Here is a 22,632-nt window from a genome sequence, read left to right on the forward strand (position 1 = left end):
ACATAAGCCTGAGAAGAAAACACAGGGGAAATCTTTCAAGATATTCTTTAACAGAACACTAAAACCAAAGGAACTGACTGAAGTATCAGTAGGTGAGACCTCATGAAAATAAAGATTCTGTACAGCAAAGGAAATGGTAGTGGCTGTCTCCTGATGGGATGCCAAGGGTCCATTGTTTCAGTCCCCAACACTGGATGTCTCAGCTGTGCTAATCTGATGCTGGAGTCCCTGAAGATTCCTACAGATCTGCTGGTCTCATCTGTTATGGAATCCTGAAGAAGTAGGTTCTCATACCAAGGAAGGAACAACAACAGTGTATATACAGGCTGAAAGTGCGACAGGAAGTGGAAAAAAATACACTCATCCTTTTTCCATGTCTCTTTTTTAGGCTGATACTAGAATGTGTGGGCCAAATTTATTGTTCATCTTCCAACTCAAATAAGCTAATGAAGTAAATCCCTCAGATACTTGGGTTTTAGTTATTTAGCTATTTCTAAATGCATTCAAGTAGACAAGCAAAATTAATCACCATAGACTATTATCCAAAATAGACAAAGAATTCCAGAATCTAAATACTAAGGAAGTAAAACTACCATCGACTACTTGGCATTAGAAGGAAATAGTCAGTTTTTCAAAAAAAAAAAAAAGGAAAAGTTGAAGACCCAGAAAAAAAACCCATACACCTATGGACACTTGACTTTTGACAAAGAAGAGTTCAACTAATGGCACTGGTCAAACTGGATGTCTACATGTAGAAAATGCAAATAGTTCCATATTTATCCCCCTGCTCAAACCTAAAGCCCATGTGCATACAAGATCTCAAAGTACAACCAGACACACTACACCATTTAAAAGAAAAAGTGGAAAGAGCCTAGAACTCATTGGCACAGGACACAACTTCCTGGACAGAATAATAACAGTTCAGGCACTAAGATGAGCAAATAGCAAGTGGGACCTCATGAAACTGAAAAGCTTCTGTAAAGCAAAGGATACTGTAAACAGAACAAAATGACAGCCTGCAGATTGGGAAAAGCTCTCTACTAACCCTACATCTGACTAAGGGATAATATCAAAAATATATTTTAAAAATCAAGAAATTAATACCACCACACCAAATAACACAATTAAAAATGGGGTACAGAGCTAAATAGAGAATTCTCAACATAGGAATGTAGAATGGCTGAGAAACACCTAAAGAAATGCTCAGGTAGGGAATTGTAAATCAAGACGACTCTGAGATTCCATCGTACACCAGTCAGAATGGCTTACATCAAAAACTCAAGTGACAGCACATGCTGGCAAGGATGTGGAGAAAGGGGAACACTCCTCCATTGCTGGGAGGAGTGCAATCTTGTACAACCACTTTGGAACTCAATCTGGCACTTTCTCAAAAAATTGGAAGAGTGCTACCTCAAGACCCAGCTATACCACTCCTGAGCATATACTGAAAAGATTCTCCACCATATTACATTTCCTCAACTACTTTCATAGCAGCCTTATTCAAACTAGCAAGTATCTGGAAACAACCAAGATCTCCCTCGACCCAAGAATGAAATAAGAAACTATACTACTTTTACACAATGGAGTATTACTCAGCTATTAAAAATAAGGAAATCTTGAAATGGCACCGACCAAGGATAATGCATGCAGTAAAACCAGACTCCATGTTTAGAGCTAGCCAATGGATAGCTCATTCTCCACAGTTGTGGGGAATTAGTGACAGCCTCTGACATGAACTCTGCTGCTTCTCATTTGATCACTTCTTATTGGGGTGGAGCACTGGCAGCACAAAGAGGAAAGGGAAACAGACTGTCTGGATGAGACCTGATATGCTCTAGCCATTTGGTGTGGGAGGAGGTCCACTTCTGTCTGAGGTAGGAGAGGGAATAGAGCAGAAGAGGCAGAGAGGGAAAATTTAAATTTAAATTAAAAATGAGGGAGAGAGGATGTTAATGGGAAGATAAAAGCAAGGTGAGAACATTCAGGAGGTAATCCGAATGGATTATAATAAATTAAAAAAGAAAGGTTCAACATCCTCAGCTATTTGCAAAATGCAAATAAATACTTTGAGATTCCATCTTACACCAGTCAGAATGGCTTAGACCACACTTCACGAGACAGCACATGCTGGCAAGGAAGTGGAGAAAGGAGAAGGCTTCTCTATTGCTGTTGGAAGTGCAAATGTATACTACCAATATGGAAATTAATATATTGCTTTCTCAGAAAATTAGGACTCACTCTAACTCAAGGCCCAGCTAAATCACTCCTGGGCATAAACTCAAAGGGTGCTCCATCTTTCCATAAGGAAACTTGTTCAATTACGTTCATATTATCTTTGTTTGTAATAGCTGGAAACTGGTATTAAAAAAAAAAACTAGATTTCCCACCACAGAAAAAGACTGTTCAAAAGATGTGGCAGTGTTACTCTGCTGTTAATAAATGACATCATGAAATTTGCAGGCAAATGGATTGAAGTAGAAAAAACTGAGCCTGTAAAAATCCAGACCTAGAAAAGCAAGCATGTCCTACTCACTTATGGGTGGACATTAGCTGCTAAATAAAGGATCATCCTGCTGCAATCCATAATCCAGACAGCCTACGTGACAAGGAGGCTCAAGGAAGGAATCATGGATCTCCATGGGAGGATGAAATAGAATAGATTTTGCACAGGGGCTGGAGGTGGGTGGGGAAGTGAAGAGGCAGAATCAGGGAGGGAGCAATGAAGGGAGAGAGCCCTGAGAAGTCGACTGTATGGATCACTAGAGGGGTGATGTGGAAACCTAGTGCACTAGAAACTCCCCGAATACCATGAGGGTGACCTTTGCAAAGACTCCAAGGACAGGGGCACATGGAGCCTTTACTGGCCATCTGTAACCAGACAAGACTTCCAGGGGTGCGACTGGGACACCAAGCCAGCCACAAAACCTTTGACCTACAATTTTCCTGTCTATGTGATGGCTGGGGTAATGGTGGAGCAGAAATTGTGGAGAAGCCACCAATGAATGATTCGACTTTAAGGTCATACTACAAGTGGAAGCCTGGTAAACTTATTTTCATAAAACAGAAGCCCATGCCTGACACTCCTGGATGATCAGGAAATAGAGGCTGAGTAGTCCTGAGACCAAGGATAGAACAAAACACAATTGGCCATAAAAAGAGAAATCAATGAAATGATTCCTAATGACAGCCTGCTAAACTCATATATGGGTGCCTACTGCAGTCATGTTCAGAAAGCATCATCCAGGAACTGATGGGAGCAGTTTCAGAAACTCACAGCCAAACACTAGGCTGAACTTGGGAGGGGGATTATCTATGAAAAGTGTGAGGAAAGATTTTAGGAGACAAAGAATGCAAGGACCTTAGAAGAACAAAGCCCAGTATATCAAACAAGCAGGATTCATATGGGCTCAGAGAGACTGAAGTGACAATCAGGGACCATGTATGGGTCTCAGCTGTGTCCTCTGCATAATGTTATGGTTGTTAGCTTGGTGTTCTTGTGGGACTGCTAACACTGGAAGCTGGGGTGGTCTCTGACTCTTTTGCCTACTCTGGGACCTTTTTTTCTCAACTGGTATTCTCCTCCACTCTTGATATGAAAGTTTGTGCCTATTCTCGTGTTAACTGGTTGTTCTCTGTTCAGTTGATAATCCTAGGAAGCCTGCATTGTTCTGAAAGGAAATGGAGAGGAGTGGATCTGAGGGAGGTGTGGGGGGCATGGCGAGTTCTGGAGGGAGGTAAACGGTTTTCAGGGTGTAATGTATGAGAGAAGGAAAGAAAGTATAACTCATCAGTGTTGCTGTGTGAGGGGCTTAAACAGGGTCCCATGGGTCACCATGAACTGTCTTGTAGGTCAGCTGGAGTGGCACGGTCATTGGTTTGAACATCAGGCAAGCTAAGCCTCTCTGCTTGCCTTTCTCCTCCCCACCTCCTTCCATGAGGGCTCCACACAGGGCACAATTGAACCCACAGGGATGGAGGATTTATAACTCTCGTCCAACTTCACACAGTGCATTCTGAAGACCATGTACATGGTACACTTAGAACATACAGAATTTAATCTTGCTTTACGACATGCCTTTTTGTGAATTCCAAGCATAGGTCCATTTGTTGCACGTTGACCTGTCTAGTGAAACTAAAGGACAAAGGTGAAGGAGGATCTACTGAATGCCTCATGTAAAGCCAGAGAGACCTAAAAATGTTGGTTGATGATGTGAAAAGAGACTTGTAGCCTAGCATCCATTGGATCCTTCAGGATCACAAACTGCCATAACACCATGTGGCCAGCAGGGGGAGGCCGAGTTTCCAGGCTGAGCCAGGGATGTTGAGAGACCTGAGAGCATGGCAGAGCCTCTTTCTCCAGGGAAGACTTGGCTTGGTACAGATATCAGCCTGACTGACCTAGGTGAAAAGGGTGAGCATCAGGTGACTGGCAGCCCAATTCTAGCTAGAATATGAAGTAGAGGAGAGTCAACAGTGCTTGGAACTTATAGGTAGAGGAGTGAATGGCTGTATTAAACAGGCCTGGGGGGTGTGGGGCTGGAGGTAGTCTATTGGAAAACACTGGCAGGCCAGAAGGGGCACAGAAGTTGAGTGATCTCTCTTCTGGGCTGGGAAATGGGACAGAGGTGAGCCTGGTGCCATCAGAGGGATGTCTCAGCCTTCTCGACTACAGACAGTTCAAGTGGTGAGAGTAGCCTGGCCTGCTAGAGACCAGGAAGTCCTGGAATAGGAGACTGAAAGGGTGGCATGGCCCACAACTTCTGAATTTCCAGAGACAAATCTCCCTTCACCCCAATGCCTTGTTCAACACTGACATATGTTGTTGGCTTGATGATGGTAGGAATTTCCTACATCCAGGAAGATTCATTTGTGTAGGACTAAGTATGAATATGAGTGACTGAGTGTAGGACACCCCCACAGTGCTGTAGCCTCCTGATGACTGTGTTGTGAGAAAGCCAACCTTGGGGAGTTCAGAATTAAAATACGATTATGATCGGATGCTGTGGCAAACACCTTCAATTCCAGCACCGGGAAAGCAAAGAAGGGAAGGTCTCTGTGGGTTTAAGTTCATGGTGCTTTCCATAGCAATTTCCAAGCACGTTAGAGCTATAAAGTATGAGCCTATATCAAAACTAAAAACAAAGAAACAACCCCTTATTGCCCACCAATGGGATGTTAACTGTGTGGAAAGTTTATAGCCTGAAGTTCCAATGAAGGGAGGGGCTGGGGAAGGAGGAGGAAGCAGAGCTCAGAACTGACAGGAGATGGCTGTCTGGACCAGCGAGGTGAACAAACCAGAAAATGGCTCAAACAATGACAAACTTCCGTTATACGCACCCAGGGGTTTATGTATTATCAGTTTTCAGCCTTTGCTGCCAACTCCATGTGGTTTTTGTCTGTGGCCAGAAAAGCTGGTCATCACAGGTGGTTTAATACCTGCTAGGGGAGCTTCAAGTTTCTGCTTATCCATGGCAGGAAGGGGGAAATTTTAGTGATGATGTCTACAGCGGTTTCCTTCTTAGCATGAGCACAAACTCCATAAGCTCTGTTGTCACACACAAGGAGCCCCCCAGAGTCACCCTACAGGCAGAGAATGGAAGACCTAAGCCTAGTACCCTCTATTTTCTCTCCCTCCCTCTTCCTGGCAAGGCTAACTGTCAGATCAGGACCATGACAGGCTTTCCAATTTCCCTCAGTGCCAATGCTCCAGGGAGGCCTGATTTTTTTCTTAGAGCACAGTCCAGGGCTTTCCCTGAAGTCAACAGGGATAATTCACATAGATTTAGGATGACTGATATTTCCCACCTCACATTGTTGGTAGCCCCAAGCAAGGGACTAACAGGTGCACTATTGTGCCTTCTCTGTGCTGAGGCTCAAGGCTCTGGTGATTCTCACAGTCAGCATCTTTCAGGCTCTTCTCTCCCTATATTTTGTCTGTTAAATGCTTGAACCTCACCTTGAAAGCCAGTTGTATTTTTCGGAGGTCTCCAACACATATCTGTATTGTCTCTGAATAGTGAGGGAAGTGTTTCTGGCATTGATAGTCCACCTGAATGCTCAGTTCAGCCTCTTGTAGGAGATCAGATGCTTTAGTAGAATTGAAGGATGTCACCCCCCAGCCAGCCACATGGCACTTCTTCCCTGGCTTCACCCGGGCCTTGGCCCTGGTCAACTTGAGGAGCTTCACAGCTTTAGTCCTCTTGGCCTTTCCCTCCAGCTCATGGTAAGAGACACGAGAGATCAGATCAGCCATGATCCTGCTGCCCCGGGTCACACAAAAGCCAGGATGGAAGGGAGGGAAGAAGCAGGATGAGAGCAGGAGGAGAGGGGAAGAACTGCACCAGGAAGAACACAGGCAGCAGGGGTGGGGTGGGGGGTGAGGGGTGAGTTGAGGAAAGTGGGTGGACTGTGCACAGGTCTCACCTTTAACAGCATGATGTCATTGATCTTGTCCTTAGAATTATAGTTAAGGTGGGGAATGGCTTTTGCCACAGGGAAGATCTGCTGGGTCTGCTCCTGTGCCTTGAGGTTGTGGGCCCCCAGCGTGACTGTTATTGAGCTGTGCAGAGAGCAGAGTGGACAGGAGGATTAAGCCCAGGCAGGGTTAGGCAGGATGGCACTCTTCAGGACACAGGGAGTACACAGGCTAGGCAGGGAGGGGATTTGAGGGCACAGGAATGCCTCAGTGTCAAACCTACTGCTCCCTTCTTCTCAGCATCATGAGATGCCTGGAGGCTCCCTCTTACTTCTAGGCAATATCCCAATGATTCCATTGATTCTCAACCTGAGCTTTCAACCTCAACCACTACTTTACTTTATCCAGTGAAGTTGATCAACCCAAGTGTGTTGATGTTTCTGATACTTCACCCTGTGACCTCAAATATTCCTTTTACCAGACTTCCTTTTACACAACCCTGCTTTCCATGAGCTTTCAAGGAAGCATCCACAGTAAAGGACAGAATCTCCTGTGTGGGCAAGCAGCTTCTCCTCACTTCCCCTGCAGTGAGCAGCTGTTAGCACATAGTTGTAATGCACAAGGAAGTGCCTACAGTGCCTGACAGTATGCAGCACATGTGCATTGTGGGAAAATATACACAGCGACTCCTATTCCCATCTTCTTTCAGAAACCTAACAAATGCCATGTAGGGGAGGGAGTGATGCTTGATCTTATGGCCTTTGATGATCTCCTCAGAAAGAAAAGGCAAGGATATGGGGTGTCTGAGAGTAGCAGATGAGGTCAGGAGGGAAGATTGTGAAGGGTGAGATAGAGGGTGGGATCTGCTGTGCCCAAGACTGTTGCAGACAGGACTCCTTGCGCATAGAAAAACCTTTGCTGAATTTTAAGCCACAGATGTTCTCAGAAAGAGAGGGTAGCACTTGTTCCCCAATCCTGCTTTACATTACATGGGTAAAGCTTTCTCTCCATCCTGCCAGAGGCTGATTGAAACCGGGGCAGCTCCTTTGAAAGTTTTTTGTCAGTGAGTATCATTTTCTCAGCTTTTCCCCTAAGCCTATGGAGGTGAATTTTCTAAAATTCTCCTTTTCTTTGTTCAGTAACTGCTTTTGTGCATGAGTTAGTGACTTTTAGTTAGCCAGAGGGCTAGTGATGCTGTGCTGGTAGGTTTCAGAGCCTGGGATTTGGAGGAAATTAATGAAAGAGCAAAGGACATGCAAACAGCAGTGTAGAAACTAACTACAGCTACACAGCAGAGCTATTGCAGTGTACAGTGCATGCATCTTGTCACCCTGGGCCTCTTTCTTCAACAGGCTGAGGATGGATGTTAACAATGATGGTAATATTCTTGTGCTGGTGGCCTTACCCATTGCATGCTGGTCATTAAAGCTTCTTTTTCCCTGAGATCAGGAAGTTAATGATGTACATTTTCTATCATTGAACTCTCTGCAACATGTTTTTTCTAAGGATGATCCCATCTCTATATGATAAGGAAAAGCTGGGAGAATCCAGAGCCTACTAAGCTTTCTGAGAACAACTCCCGTCCTCACATCTTGTTGAGGATTTATCCAGTGTCTCATTTCCAAGTCTGTATTTGGTAGGGACCTGAGGTTCAGGAAGATCCTGGGTGCAATGCATGGACCATTCCTGACTCTTGCTGGGCAGAAAGACAACAGAAGTGTCATGTGGTGGCACCTCTCCAACAGGGGTGTTCACTCACCTGCATGAGCTCCAAGGGGCAGGAGAAAAGCCAGGAGAATCAGCACTGGTGCCATCTTCCCAGGAAGGCTGCTCAGGTTGGAGGAGGGCAGAGTAGACACAGCCCTGGGAGGGGGATGAAGCAGGTGTGTGCTCAGTGGCCTCACGGGCTGTTAAACCTATGCAGCTCTGCTTCTGATCTGTGTCACATCATGTAAGGAAGTTTTCTGGTTCAGGTAAAATGACCCTGTCACCACATTCACATCTTATGAGCTAAGCTGGGATGAAAACTAAGAAATTAGATGGTGTAGAGGCTGTGGATGGTGGCCTGAGACCCCAGGAAGTTCACAGTGACTGCCCTGAGACTAAAGTGTCATTTTCTAACTCTTATACCCCTTTGTATTCTGGTGAGATGTCTTTTGGTGTCAATTGGATTTTTCTTCCATTCCTCTCTCCTTCTTTCTCTGTGTCTCTGTCTCTCTGTCTCTCTCTCTATATGTGTGTGTGTGTGTGTGTGTGTGTGTGTGTGTGTGTGTGTGTGTGTGTTCCTTTTAAGTTACTATCAACAATCTGTTTATCCTAACAACAATTATAGCGCTACACATAAACCCGCACAGTTTGACAGTTCTCAGTGAGACTGGATAGTGCTCCACATGTGGTTAGGCAGTCCTGCCACACATCATCTCACTAACCTTCAAGATGACTGATCATACTGTGGAAAAATCTGTTTGAATAGTCTGGTAAGTGAATCTCCACTCACTCTGACTCTCCTGCAGCTGCTAGGAAGTCACAGAGAAATCTCAAAGCAACTGTTTCCATGTGTCCTTTGATCACATGCTACTGCCATACATAGTTAAGTATTATAATGAATCAGAAATGACAGGTGAAACTACATGTTTATTCGGTATTGCTATGTATCTCATTGGCTTCCCTCTGAAGATGCAGTGCTGTGGTTTACAGCTCTGTGTAGCATTTTCTATAGACAAACAGGACCTTTTTAAGATCTTGAATGATGGTTTAATGATCTAGGTCAGGAGTGAGAGAGACAGGGATGCAGCCCCTGAGAAGGATGAACTTGACTGGAAGGAGCTGAGAACCTGAGCTTAGAGCAGAAGATACTGTGAGTTTGTGAGGTCAGCTGTGGGTGAGACAGGGTAGCCTTGCCCTGAGGACAGGTGTTGGTGCTTGTGCGTGAGCGTGTGTTTGGGTGTGTGTCCAGGTAACCCATGGAGCTATCTAGATTTCCTTTTCTCATCACTACTTTATGTTTCTGGGTATTTTAATTGCCTCCTTTCATATTTTGTGATTAATGGAGGCTTTCATACACCTCAATTTTTATCCCATCACTTGTATCCTCCTGTTTTTCCCTCCTTCCTGCATCACCCTCTTCCCCTCCCTGAGGCCTAAGATCAAGGGAGAACTATTCCTCCACTATATGGTCATGGACTATCAAGTCTCATCTTGGTAGCCTACTTATTCTTTCTTTGAGAGCCATCAGACCTCCTCACCAAGGGAAGGTGGTGAAATATGGTGCACCAGAGTTCATGTCAGAGTCAGTCCTCGTTCTCCACATAACTGTGGAGAATGTCCTGCCCATTGGGTAGATCAGAGTGGAGATTCTCTTTTTGCTACTTGTATTGTCCTTGGTTAGTGCAATAGTCTGAGCAGACGCCCCTGGGCCTCAATCCTCCTGTTATGATGTTCTTCTTGTAGGTTTCTAGGACCCTCTGGGCCCTTCTATTTCTCCATCTCCTATATTTCTCTTACCTAGAGTCCCCGTAGGATGTGCTCACATCTATCCCAATCTCCTGGTAAGTGAAGACTTTCATGGGACATTCCTTTTGGGCTAGTGCCCAATTATAAGTGAGTATATACCATGTGAGTCTTTCTGCTTCTCCCATGTCATATGTTACAGGCTTAGAAAAATAACAAAAGGAACCACAACTTCCACAAATACCACAGCAGTCTTAAGGAATCAGAACACTGCTGGAAATGTAACAATATTTCATCCTAAATTACACTGCATGACCGTAGTGGTAAGGCTTCCTGCAACTGGTACAAAAATAGATAAGAAGACCAATGAATAGAACAGAGGTTTTGGGCATCAAGAGACAGTGCAATGCCCACTTAATTGTTGACAAGGATCAAAAAACGAAACAAAACAAAACAAAAACAACAACCAAAACAACATTTGAAAATAAATGTCCAACAAATATGCTGACAAACTTGAATATCCACATGGAGAGGAACAAAATTAGATTTTTGTCCTTAACATCCTACAAAAACCATTTCAAAACAGATCAACAGCCTCAGCTTAAAGCTGGAAACATAAGCTTAAGAAGAAAACACAGCGAAAATCCTTCAAAATATTGGGAGAAGTAAGATTTTTTTAAACAGAACACTAAAGGCAGAGGAACTGACTCTACAGCTGAGACCTCATGAAAATAAAATTCTGTGCAGCAAAAGAAAGAATAATAACTCTCTCCTGACAGGAAGCCAAGGGTCCAGTGATTCAGTCCCCAGGACTAGATGTCTCAGATGTCCCAATCTGCTGCTCAACCTGATGATTCCTAGAGAGCGGCTGGTCCCATCTGTTACAGAATCCTGAAGAAGTGGGTTCTCATACCAAGGAAGGAACAACAACAGGGTATATACAGCCAGAAAGTGTGAGGGCATATGAAAAAAATTAAACCCCTTTTCCATGTCCTTTTATGTAGGCTGGTGCTAGAAGGTGTGGCCCAGACATAGTGCTTACCTTCCACCTCAAATAACCAAATGAAGAAAATCCTTCACTGGTGTTCCCAGATACTTAGGTTTTAGTAATTTCTGAATACAGTCAAGTAGAAAAGCAAAATTAGTCATCATAGACTATTGTCCAAAATAGACAAAGAATTTCAGAAATTAAATACCAAGAAAGTAAAACTGCCAGTCCATAAATGGGCATTGGAATGGAACAATCTGGTGGTTTTTTTTTAAAGGAAAAGTATGAACGAAAGAAGAAATATTCAATAACTATTTTTTAGAAGTGTTGAATATCCACCCTCATTTCTATTACTGGTGAGCATTGGTAATAAGTACTGCCTTGTATTGTCATAAAAATAGACATGTTGATCTATGAAATTGAATGAAAGACCCAGATGTAAATCCACACACCTGTGGACACCTGGTTTTGATAGATAGATAGATAGATAGATAGATAGATAGATAGATAGATAAAGATAGATAGATAGATAGATAGATAGATAGATAGATAGATAGATAGAAAAAGAAAACATCTTCAACAAATGATGCTTACTTAACTGGAAGTCTCCATGTAGAAGAATGCAAATAGGTCCATAACTATCGCCAAAACTCAAGTACAAGTGGATCAAAGACCTCAGCATGCCTCCAGATACACTGGAGCTGATAGGATAGGGTGGGACACAATCTTGAACACATTGGCAAAGGAGATGACTTCCTGAGCAGAACATGGATACTTCAGGCACCAAGATCAACAATTAAAAACTGGGACCTCAGGAAACTTAGAAGCATCTTTAAGGCAAAGGAAACTCTGCAGAATGAAAAAAAAAAAAGAGTTTCATCAATACCATGACCATCTCTAGCAGCCCCAAGCTTGGCAAACACAAGTTTTATCATGGTAAACATGGCACCCAAAGGTTTTGACTTTTACATAGTTCCTTCACTAAAAAGTTAGAGTACATTCTTCACGATAGCCTCACACAAGTTCTATTCTCTTGTTTGGCCACTGAGTCATTCCTGAGACTAAACAGCAAGGTCCAGTAATCAAAATTCATTATTTAGCTAAGATTTCCAAAAAGAATTTGCCAACTCACTCCAGCACAGACTCCCCTTCCCTCCTTAAAGACCCATTCCTGCATAAATACCTCTTCTCTCTTGCTTCTCTGGATTCTCTTCTTTTGTTTTTCTTTCTCGTTTGCATTTGTTGCTGATCTTGACTTTGCAGCACCCTGTGCATGCCCCCTCTGCATTAATAAATCTCCTTTTGTTGAAGATTTGTTGTGTGGGTACATCCTGTACCGTTCTTCTGAAGCTGACCTCCCTTACACTTCACATATGACAGAGGGCTACTATGCAAAGAATGTAAGAAACTAGACATAAACAAAGAAATAATATTAAAATTGAGGTAATATCTAAGCAGAGAATTTTCAATAAAGGAGCATCAAAACAACAACAAGATATCAAGGGGATCCACATTGGAAAGAAAGAAATCAAGGTATCGCTTTTTGCAGATAATATGATAGTATATATAAGGGACCCTCAAAACTCCACTAGAGAGCTCCTAAGCTTAAAAACACCTTCAGCAAAGAGGCTGGATACAAGATTAATTTTAAATAATCAGTAGCCCTACTGTATGCACATAACAAACTGGCTGAGAAAAAAATTAGGGAAACTACACTCTTCACATGGCCGCAAATAATATAAAGGATCTTGGTGTAACTCTAAACAAGCAAGTGAAAGACTTGTATGAAAAAACTTCAAGTCCCTAAAGAAAGAAATTGAAGAAGATATCAGAAAATGAAAAGATCTCCCATGTTCATGGATCGGGAGAATCAACATAGTAAAATTAGCAATGCTACCAAGAGCAACCTACAGATTCAATGCATTCCCTATCCTACACATTACCTATACCTACACAATTTTCACAGACACTGAAAGATCAATTCTCAACTCCATATGGAAAAACAAAAAACCCAGAATAGTGTAAATTTGTGGATAAATGGATTGAGCTAGAAATGATCATAATGAGTGAGTTAACCCAGAAGCAGAAAGAATCAAATGGTATATACTCACTTATATCTGCATACTAGCCCAAGGGACATGTCCCACGAAAGCCTTCACTTACCAGGAAACTGGGACAGAGGGGAGGGCATCCTATTGGGACTCTAAATGAGAGACGCATGGGAGAATAGCAAAATAAAAGGATACAGAGGGTCCTAGAAATCTACAAGTAGAACAATATGATAGGCAGATTTGGGCCCAGGGGTCCCACTCAAACTAAGGCACCAGCCAAGGACAATACAGGAGGTAAACTTTAAACCCCTTCCCAGATCTAGCCAATGGTCAGAATATTCTCCACAGTTGAGTGGAGAGTGTGATACGACTTTCTCACGTACTATGGTGCCTCACATTTGACCATGTCCCCTGGAGGGGGAGACCTGGTGGCACTCAGAGGAAGGACAGCTGGTAGCCAAGAAGAGACTTGATACCCTATGAGAATATACAGGGGGAGGTAATCTCCCTCAGGAACAGTCATAGGGGAGGGGAATAATGGGAAAATGGGGGGGGGGGGAGGAATGGGAGGATACAAGGGATGGGTTAAACATTGAGATGTAACAAGAATAAATTAAAAAAAAAAAAACCAGAATAGCCCAAACACTCCTGTACAATAGAAGATCTTCTGGAGGAATCTCCATCTCTGATCTCAAACTATATTATAGAGCAGCAGTAATGAAAATGGCATGGTACTGGCATATAAATTGGCTGTTTGATCAATGGAATCAAATTAAAGACCCAGGAAAAAACCCACACACCTATGGACACTTGATTTTTGACAAAAAGACAAAACCACACAATGGAAAAAAGATAGCATCTTCAACAAATGGTGCTGGTCAAAATGGATGTCTACATGTAGAAATGCAAATAGATCCGTATTTATCACCCTGCTTAAACAGAAAGTCCAAGTGGATAAAAGATCTCAATATAAAACCAGACATAGTAAATCAGTTAGAAGAAAAAGTGAGAAGAGCCTAGAACTCATTGGCACAGAAGACAACTTCCTGGACAGACACCAGTAGCTCATGCTCTAAGATCAACAAGTAATAAATGGGACCTCTGGAAACTGAAAAGCTTCTGTAAAGCAAAGGATAGATACTGTTAACAGAACAAACTGACAGCCTACAGATTGGGAAAAGATCTTCACCAACCCTACATCCAACAAAGAGCTAATATTCAAATTATATAAAGAACTCAAGAAATTAAATACCAACAAAACAAATAACACAATTAAAAATGGACTACAGAGCTAAACAGAAAATTCAAAACAGAGGAATATAGAATGGCTGAGAAGCAATTAAAGAAATACTCAATAAGGGAATTGTAAATCAAGACGACTCTGAGATTCCATCGCACACAGTCAGAATGGCTTCGATCAAAAACTCAAGTGACAGCACATGCTGGCAAAGATATGGAGAAAGGGGAACACTCTTTCATTGCTGGTGGAAGTGTAAATTTGTACAATCAATATGAAAATTAATATATTGCTTTCATGGAATATTAGGAATCAATATAATTCAAGGCCCAACTAAATGACTCCTGTGAGTAAACCCAAAGGATGCACCATCTTTCCAAAGAAAACTTGCTCAACTATGTAAATAGTAGCTTTGTAATAGTTCAAAAATGGGAGAAAAACCTAGATTTCCCACTACAGAAAAAGACTGTTAAAAAGATGTGGTACATTTATACACAGGTGTGTTACTCGGCTGTTAATAAGTGGCATCATGCAGGCAAATGGATAGAAGTAGAGAAAACTCATCCCATGAAAACCCAGACCTAGAAAGACACACATGTCCTACTCACTTATAGGTGGATCATCATGGTACAAGCCACAGCCCGGAGAGCATATGTGACAAGGAGGCTCAAGGAAGGGATCATGGACCTCCATGGGAAGAGGAAATAGAATAGATTTTGCACATGGGCTGGAGGTGGGTGGGGATGTAAAGAGGAAGAATCAGGTTAGGGAGGGGGCAATGCAGGGAGAGTGCCCTGGGAAGTCAAATGGTTGGAGCACTTGAAGGATAATGTGGAAAGCTATTGCACTAGAAACTCCCTGGATACTATGAGGGTGACCTTTGCAAAGACCCCAATGCCTGGCCATCTGTAACCAGACAAGACGTCCAGGGGTCTGACTGGGACACCAAGCCAGCCACAAAACCTTTGACCTACAATTTTTCTGTCTACAAGATGTGCCAGGGTAAAGGTGGAACAGAAATTGTGGAGAAGCCACCAGTGACTGATTTAACTTTAAGATAACACCACAAGCAGAAGCCTGGTAAATTTATTTTCATAAAACAGAATCCCATGCCTGACACTGCCTGGATGGTCAGGAAACAGAGGCCGGGTAGCCCTGAGACCAAGGATTGAGCCAAACATAACTAGACATAAAAAGAGAAATCAATGAAATGATTCCTAATGACAGTCTGTTAAACCCATATATGGGAGCCTATCGCAGTTGTCCTACAAGCATCATCCAAGAACTGATGGGAGCAGTTTCAGAGACTCACTGCGAAACGTTAGCCTGAACTTGGTTGGGGGGAGCGCCTCTATGAAAAGGGCGAGGAAAACTTTTAGGAGACAAAGGATGCAAGGATCCTTGGAGAACACGGCCCACTAAATCAACTAAAGGGTTCATATGGGCTCAGGGAGACTGAAGTGACAGTTAGGGACCATGTGTGTGTCTCAGCTCTGCGTAATGTTATGGCTGTTAGCTTGGTGTTCATGTGAGACTCATAACAGTGGGAACTGGTATAATCTCTGACTCTTTTGCCTACACTGGGACCCATTTTCTCATACTAGGAGACTCCTCCAGTCTTGATATGAAGGTTTGTGTCTAATCTCATGTTAACTGGTTAATCTGTGTTCGGTTGATAATCCTAGGAAGCCTGAAAGGAAAAGGTAAGGAGTGGATCTGAGGGAGGTGTGGGGGCATGGCGAGTTGTGGAGAGAGGAAAGTGGTTCTCAGGGTGTAATGTATGAGAGAAGGAAAGAAAGTATAACTCATCAGTGTTGCTGTGTGAGGGGCTTAAACAGGGTCCCATGGGTCACCATGAACTGTCTTGTCCGTCAGCTGGAGTGCCATGGTCATTGGTTTGAACATCAGGCAAGTTAGAGCCTCTCTGCTTGCCTTTCTCCTCCCCACCTCCTTCCATGAGGGCTCCACACAGGGCACAATTGAACCCACAGGGATGGAGGATTTATAACTCTCTTCCAACTTCACACAGTGCATTCTGAAGACCATGTACATGGTACACTTAGAACATACAGAATTTAATCTTGTTTTACAACATGCCTTTTTGTGAATTCCAAACATAGGTCCATTTGTGTCACATTGACCTGTCTAGTTAAATTAGAGGAGGAAGGTGAAGAAGGAGTCTACTGAACACCTGATACAAAGCCAGAGAGCTACAAGTGTTGGTTGATGGTGTAAAAAGGTACAACCTAGCATCCCTTGGGATCCCTCAGGATCACACACTGCTATGTCACCATGTGGCCAGCAGGGGGAGGCCGAGTTTCTAGGTTGAGCCAGGGATGTTGAGAAACTGGAGGGCATGGCAGAGCCTCTTTCCCCAGGGAAGACTTGGATTGGCCCAGGTCTCAGCCCGACTTGCCTCAGTGAAAGGGGTGAGCATCAGGTGACTGGCAGCCCAGTTCTAGCTGGAATATGAAGTAGAGAAGAGTCAACAGTGCTTGGAACTTATAGGTAGAGGAGTGAAAGGTTCGATTAACCAAGCCTGGGGAAGATGGGGCTGGAGGTCGTCTATTGGAAAGTATTGGCGGCCGGAAGTGGTACAGAAGTTTAGTTATGGCCTGGGAAACAGAACAGAGGTGAGCCAGGTGCCATCAGAGGGGTGTCTCAGCCTTCTAGACTGCAGACAGTTCAGTTGGTGAGAGTAGCCTGCCCTGCTAGAGACCAGGAGGACCTGGAGACTGAAAGCGTGGCACCTTCTGAATTCCCAGGGATAAATCTCCCTCCATCCAATGTTTGTTCAACACTGACAAATGTTGTTGGCTTGATGAAGGTGGCTTAGAGATGGTAGATATTTCCTGCATCCCGGAAGAGTCCTTTCTGGAGGGCTAAGTATGAATGTGAGTGACTGACTGCAAAACACCTCAGCGGTGCTGTAGCCTCTTGATGACTGTGTTGTGACAAAGCCAACCTCAGGGAGTTGAGAATTAAAATATGATTATGATGGGATGTTGTGACAAACACCTTTAATTCCAGCACTGGGAAAACAAAGAAGGGAAGGTCTCTGTGGGGTTAAGTCTAGTGTGGTTTCCATAGTACATTCCAAGCAACTCAGAGCTATACACTGAGAGCCTATGTCAAAAATAACAACAAAGAAACAACCTTCTACACCCACCATGTAGGGTGATAACTGTGTGTGAACTATGCAGCCTGAAGTTCCAGTGAGGGGATGGGCGGGGAAGGGGAGGAAGCGGAGCCCAGAACTGACAGGGACATGGCTGCCTGGACCAGTGAGGTGGACAAACGATAAAGTGGCTCGATCAATAAAGAACCTCAGTCACATGTGCTCAGGGGATTATTTATTATGAACAATCAATTGCTGCCCAAACTTCTTGCCTGTGGTCAGAAAAGGTGGTCATCACAGGTGCTTTAATACCTGCTAGGGGAGCTTCATGTTTTTCTTTATCCAAGGCAGGAAGAAGGAGATTTTAGTAAAGATATTTGGAAGGGCTTCATTCCCCTGAGGAACATAAAGTCCATGGGCTCTGTTGTCACACACGAGTGGTCCCCCAGTGTCGCCCTGTGGGAAGAGAATGGAAGATCTAAGCCTGCTCACCCTCTCACCTCCTGGTAATGATAACTATCAATGCCAGGACAGGCTTTCCAACTTGCCTCAATACCAGAGCTCCAGGGAGGCCTACCCTCTCATTCGAACTCAGTCCAAGGCTTTCCCTGAAGTGCTCAGGTATGCTCTCGCATAATTAATGCAGCTTGGGGATAACTGATGTTTATCAACCCTCACTCTTGGTAGCCCCACACAAGGGACTAACAGGTGCACTATTGGGCTGTCCCCCTCTGAGCTGAGGCTTGAGGCTCTGGCCATTCTCACAGGCAGGCCTCTTACAGGATCCGCTCACCCTGTGTTTTCTCTGTTACACGCTTGAATCTTACCTGGAAAGCAAGCTGTTCTTTTTTGGGGTCTCCAGCACATATCTCTGTTGTCTTGGAATAGTGAGGGAAACGTTTCTCACATTGCTGGTCCACCTGAATGCTCAGTTCAGCCTCTTGTAGGACGTCAGATCCTTTAGTAGCATCGAAGGACGTCATCCCCCAGCCAGCCACATGGCACTTCTTCCCTGGCCTCAAACGGGCATTGGCCCTGGTCAACTTGAGGAGCTTCACAGCTTTAGTCTTCTTGGCCTTTCTTTCCAGCTGATGGGAAGAGACAGGAGAGACCAAATCATCCAGGATCCTGCTGTCTTGGGTCACACAAAAGCCAGGATGGAAGGGAGGGAAGAAGCAGGATGAGAGCTGGAGGAGAGGGGAAGAACGGCACCAGGAAGAACACAGGCAGCTGGGGCGGGGTGGGGGGTAAGGGGTGAGTTGAGGAAAGTGGGTGGAATCTGCACAGGTCTCACCTTTAACAGCATGATGTCATTGATCTTGCTCTCAGAATTATAGTCAGGGTGGGGAATGGCTTTTGCCACAGGGATAATCTGCTGGGTCTGCTCCTGTGCCATGATGTTGTGGGCCCCCAGCGTGACTGTCATTGAACTATGCAGAGAGCAGAGTGGACATGAGAGATGTGCAGTCAGAGAGGATGCACCCAGGCAGGATAGGCAGGATAGGGCTCTAGCTGAGGGGACTTCAGGACCCAGAGGTTGCTCAGTATGGGACCTGCTGTTCCCTTCTTCTCAGTGTCATGAGACTCCTGAAAGCTCCCTCTTGCTTCTAGGTAACACTCCATAATTTTCATTGATTCTTAATGTGTACTGTCACCTCAACCACTGCTGTTTTAGGCCAGTGCAGTTGATCAACCCAAGTGTGCTGCTGGCTCTGATATTTCACCCTGTGACCTCAAATATTCCTATAATTAGACTTCCATTTTCTTAGCCCTGCCTTCTAGTGAGCTCTCAGGGAAGCATCCACAGTAAAGGAAAGAAGCGCCTGTGTGGGGGTCTCAGAGAACTGGGACAAGGCAGGGTGCTTCTCCTCACCTTCCCCTGCAGTGAGCAGCTGTCAGCACGAAGCTGTCTTGCACCAGGAAGCCTCCACAGCGACTGCTCTTCCCGTCTTCTTCCACAGACTTAACAAATGCCATGTAGGGGCGGGAGTGGGGCTTGACCTCATGGCCCCCAATGATCTCCTCTGAAAGAAAAGGCAAGGATATGGGTGTTTGGGAGCAGCAGAGGTCAGGAGGGAAGATTGGGAAGGGCACAATAGAGGGTGAGATCTGCTGTCCCCAAGACTGTTGCAGACAGGATTCCTTGCACAAAAAAAAAAATCTTTGCTGAATCTTAAGCCTCAGATACTGCTCTGGAAGGAGTGTGTCACACTTGGCCCCCAATCCGGCTTTACATTACATTAGGGATAAGCTTTCTCTCCATCCTGCCAGAGGCTGAGTGGATCCAGGCAGCTCCTTTGGAACTTTTTTTTAGTTTATTTCCCAGTCCCCCCCCCCCCCGCCTAGCCTATGGAGATGCATTTTCTAACATTCTCCTATTTGTGGTTCAGTAAATGGTTTCTGTGAATGAATGAGTGGCTTCTAGTTAGCCAGAGACTTAGTAATGCAGTGCTGGTGGGATTCAGATTCAGAGCCTAGCATTTTGAGTAGTGTGCAGGAAATTACAGAAGGAGCAGAGGACCTGTGTAAAGAAATGGAGAGACCAACTACAACTACACAGCACAGTCCCTGTAGTGTGCAGTGCAGGCATCTTGTCACCCTGGGCCTCTTTCTTCAGCAGGCTGAGGATGGATATTAACAATGATGGTAATATTCTTGTGCTGGTGGCCTTACCCACCAGCTGGTCATTAAAGCTTCTCTTTCCCTGGGCTCAAGGAAGTTAGTGATGTACATTTTCTATCATTGAACTCTCTGCAACATGTTTTTTCTAAGAATGATCCAGTCTCTGCATGATAAAGAAAAGCTGGGGGAAGCCAGAGCCTACTAAGCTTTCTGAGAACACCCCCACTTGTTGGGGATCTAGCCAGTGTCTCATTTCCATGTCTGGATTCCATAGGGACTTGAGGGGCAGAAAGCTCCTACATGCACTGCCAGGACAATTCCTGACTCCTGCTGAGCAGAAGAACAGCAGAAGTGTCATGGAAGGCACTACAACAGGGCTGTTCACTCACCTGCATGAACTCCAAGATGCAGGAGAAAGGCCAAGAGAATCAGCACTGGTGTCATCTTCCCAAAAAGGCTGCTCAGGTTGGAGGAGGGCAGAGTAGACACAGCCCTGGGAAGGGGATGAAGCAAGTGTGTGCTCGGTGGCCTCACGGGCTTTTAAACCTATGCAGCTCTGCTTCTGATCTGCGTCACATCACTTAAGGAAGTTTTCTGGTTAGGGTAAAAATGACACTGTCACCACATCCACATCCTATGAGCTAAGCTGGGATAAAGACCAAGAAGGTTGATGGTGTGGAGGCTGTGCTTGAGGAGGCCTGAGACCCCAGGAAGTCCACAGTGACTGCACTGAAACCAAAGTGTGTCATTTCCTAACTCCTATACCCTTTTGCATTCTGGTGAGATGTCTTTTGTATCAATTTTTCTTCCTTTCCTCTCTCTGTCTCTCTCTGTCTCCCTCTCTCTGTCTCTGTCTCAGTCTCTCCCTCTTGTTTTTTGTCTCTTCCTTTCTTCTAAAGTAATACCAACAACCTGTCAATCCTAAGGACAGTTATAGCTCTACAATTACACTCACACAGTTCGATAGTACTTAGTGAGAATTGATAGCACACCACACCTGGCTAGGCACTCCTGCAGATCATCTTCTCACTAACTTTCTAGTGGACAGATCATACTGGGGAAGAATCTGTTTGAATAGTCTGATGAGTGAATCTTGACTCACTCTGACTCTCCAGAAACTGCTAGGAAATCACAGAGAAATCTCAAAGCAACTGTTTTCCATGTTCAATGATCACATGTTACCATCATACATAGTTAAGTATTATAATGAATCAGAAATGACAGGTGTAACTACATGTTTATTTGTTATTGCCATGTATCTCACTGGCTTCCTCTGAGGATGCAATGCTGTTGTTTACAGCTCTGCCTAGCATTTTCCATAGACAAACAGGACTGTGTTACGATCTTGAATGGTGGTTTGATGATCTAGATCAGGAGTGAGAGAAAATGGGATGCAGCCCCTGAGAAGGATGAACTAGAACATAGTGAGCTGGAATCTGAACTAAGAGCAGAGGATGCTGAGGCTGAGTGAAGTCAGCTGTGGGTGAGATAGGCTTCTCTTGCCCTGAGAACTGGTGTGTGTGTGTGTGTGTGTGTGTGTGTGTGTGTGTGTGTGTGTGTGTGTCCAGGCAACCCATGGAGCTATCTGGATCCTGTTTTCTCATCATTATGTTATGTTTCTGGATGTTTTAATCTCCTCCTTTCGTATTTTGGTACCAATGGAAGCTTGATTTGTTTGAAATAAACTAAAATGCTGATATTAATTGGATTGAATGATCATATCGTGTACCGGTATGTGGCCTCTTTGCATCTCTGATCCTCTTTAAAGAGATAAGTGTTTTTGGTTTCACATTATTTACACAAGTGATAATGAAGGTTGGTAATTTCTCTGAGAAGGAAGTGTTTATAAATGATATGATATATGCACAGGCAGATATGCAATAAAACGCTTACAGAATAGAATAATCTCAATTATATGGGTTCACAGTTGGGAAGCATATTGAAAACCATGGAGCAAGCAAGCAAGCTCTGATATCTCATGAATAAATTATACACTTGTATTTAATAAAATTTATTTTGGTATGTTTTTATTAAAAAATGAGGACAACATGAATCTGGGTGGATGTTCTACATTGCGTTTGAGACACGAATGTTTCACTCCATGACTTGATGTACATAGTTCTGATCACTTTGAATTTTCAAGGTGCTGAGAGATATTTTGCTTCTAATTTTACTGTTACTGTATATAACATTTTAGATTGGAAAAAGTAACAAATTGTGTTATCCTCTTATTATCCCTCTTGCTCCTTCCTTGTTTCTCCATCCCCTTCAGCTTTATGGCCTCTTCTCCACCCTTCATGAGACATTGTTTCTCTGTGTAGCCTTGGCTGCCCTGTACTCACTATGTAGACCAGGCTGCTCTCAAACTCAGAGACTCTACTACGTCTGCCTCCCACAAAAAAAGGCATAGTCACCATGCTCAGCTGGCCTCTTATTATTAATTGCAATTCTCTCTCATACACATATAAGGGAATAAAATGTAAACCTAACCAACAGGGTTATTTTAATATGCTTGAGCACATACTTTTCTAGGTCTGGCTCCTTGGGACTGGATGACCACTATGGTGGCTCATCCTTGGAAAAGGCTGATTCTCCCACTCTCAGCAGTTTATAATTTCAGTTGATCTTCTGGTGGTGGGACCACTTCCTATTTCCCCATCCACTTTGGAAGGTCAGCTGGTTGTCATTGCTCAGGTCTTGTTTCAGCAGTCATATTGTTGAGATCTCCTGGGAGTGGTTTCCTTGTCCTAT

The 22,632-nt window shown here is 44.0% G+C and overlaps 2 protein-coding genes across 4 annotated transcripts; both read right to left on the bottom strand.

The window, feature by feature from the left end:
* Window positions 1–5,439: 5,439 nt before the first annotated feature.
* Window positions 5,440–8,229, bottom strand: LOC127187191 (granzyme E-like). Its single transcript, XM_051143376.1, has 6 exons — window positions 8,180–8,229; window positions 7,094–7,194; window positions 6,983–7,046; window positions 6,424–6,559; window positions 5,957–6,217; window positions 5,440–5,580 (listed from the first exon to the last, which is right to left on the bottom strand). Exons 1-6 carry the CDS (start codon window positions 8,227–8,229, stop codon window positions 5,440–5,442), a joined length of 753 nt encoding a protein of 250 aa, XP_050999333.1.
* A 9,254-nt stretch (window positions 8,230–17,483) lies between these two features.
* LOC127186860 (granzyme E-like) lies at window positions 17,484–20,325 on the bottom strand. 3 transcript variants are annotated; one of them, XM_051143163.1, is made up of 5 exons: window positions 20,271–20,325; window positions 19,134–19,283; window positions 18,554–18,702; window positions 18,087–18,347; window positions 17,484–17,715 (listed from the first exon to the last, which is right to left on the bottom strand). In XM_051143163.1, exons 1-5 carry the CDS (start codon window positions 20,323–20,325, stop codon window positions 17,575–17,577), a joined length of 756 nt encoding a protein of 251 aa, XP_050999120.1. In that variant the 3' UTR covers window positions 17,484–17,574. The 3 variants fall into 3 exon arrangements, with proteins under 3 accessions (XP_050999120.1, XP_050999121.1, XP_050999122.1); XM_051143164.1 differs by having other exon boundaries at window positions 18,554–18,689; window positions 19,133–19,283; XM_051143165.1 differs by lacking the exon at window positions 18,087–18,347 and having other exon boundaries at window positions 18,554–18,689; window positions 19,133–19,283.
* Window positions 20,326–22,632: the final 2,307 nt, after the last annotated feature.

Source organism: Acomys russatus, chromosome 3 (genome assembly GCF_903995435.1).
Source record: "Acomys russatus chromosome 3, mAcoRus1.1, whole genome shotgun sequence".
NCBI classification, from domain to species: Eukaryota; Metazoa; Chordata; class Mammalia; order Rodentia; family Muridae; genus Acomys; species Acomys russatus.

Bases quoted from the DNA above. Each gene is read 5' to 3' on its own strand.
- LOC127187191 (XM_051143376.1), bottom strand. From the start codon at position 8,229: ATGGCACCAGTGCTGATTCTCCTGGCTTTTCTCCTGCCCCTTGGAGCT. The intron at 7,195-8,179 runs TGCAGGTGAGTG...CTTGCCTTTTCT, and splicing joins CTCCTGCCCCTTGGAGCTCA to TTCTGAGGAGATCATCAAAG. The intron at 6,218-6,423 runs GTGAGACCTGTG...TCTTACCATGAG, and splicing joins ATGACATCATGCTGTTAAAG to CTGGAGGGAAAGGCCAAGAG.
- LOC127186860 (XM_051143163.1), bottom strand. From the start codon at position 20,325: ATGACACCAGTGCTGATTCTCTTGGCCTTTCTCCTGCATCTTGGAGTT. The intron at 18,703-19,133 runs GGTGAGGAGAAG...CATGTCCACTCT, and splicing joins AGCTGCTCACTGCAGGGGAA to GCTCTCTGCATAGTTCAATG. The intron at 18,348-18,553 runs GTGAGACCTGTG...TCTTCCCATCAG, and splicing joins ATGACATCATGCTGTTAAAG to CTGGAAAGAAAGGCCAAGAA.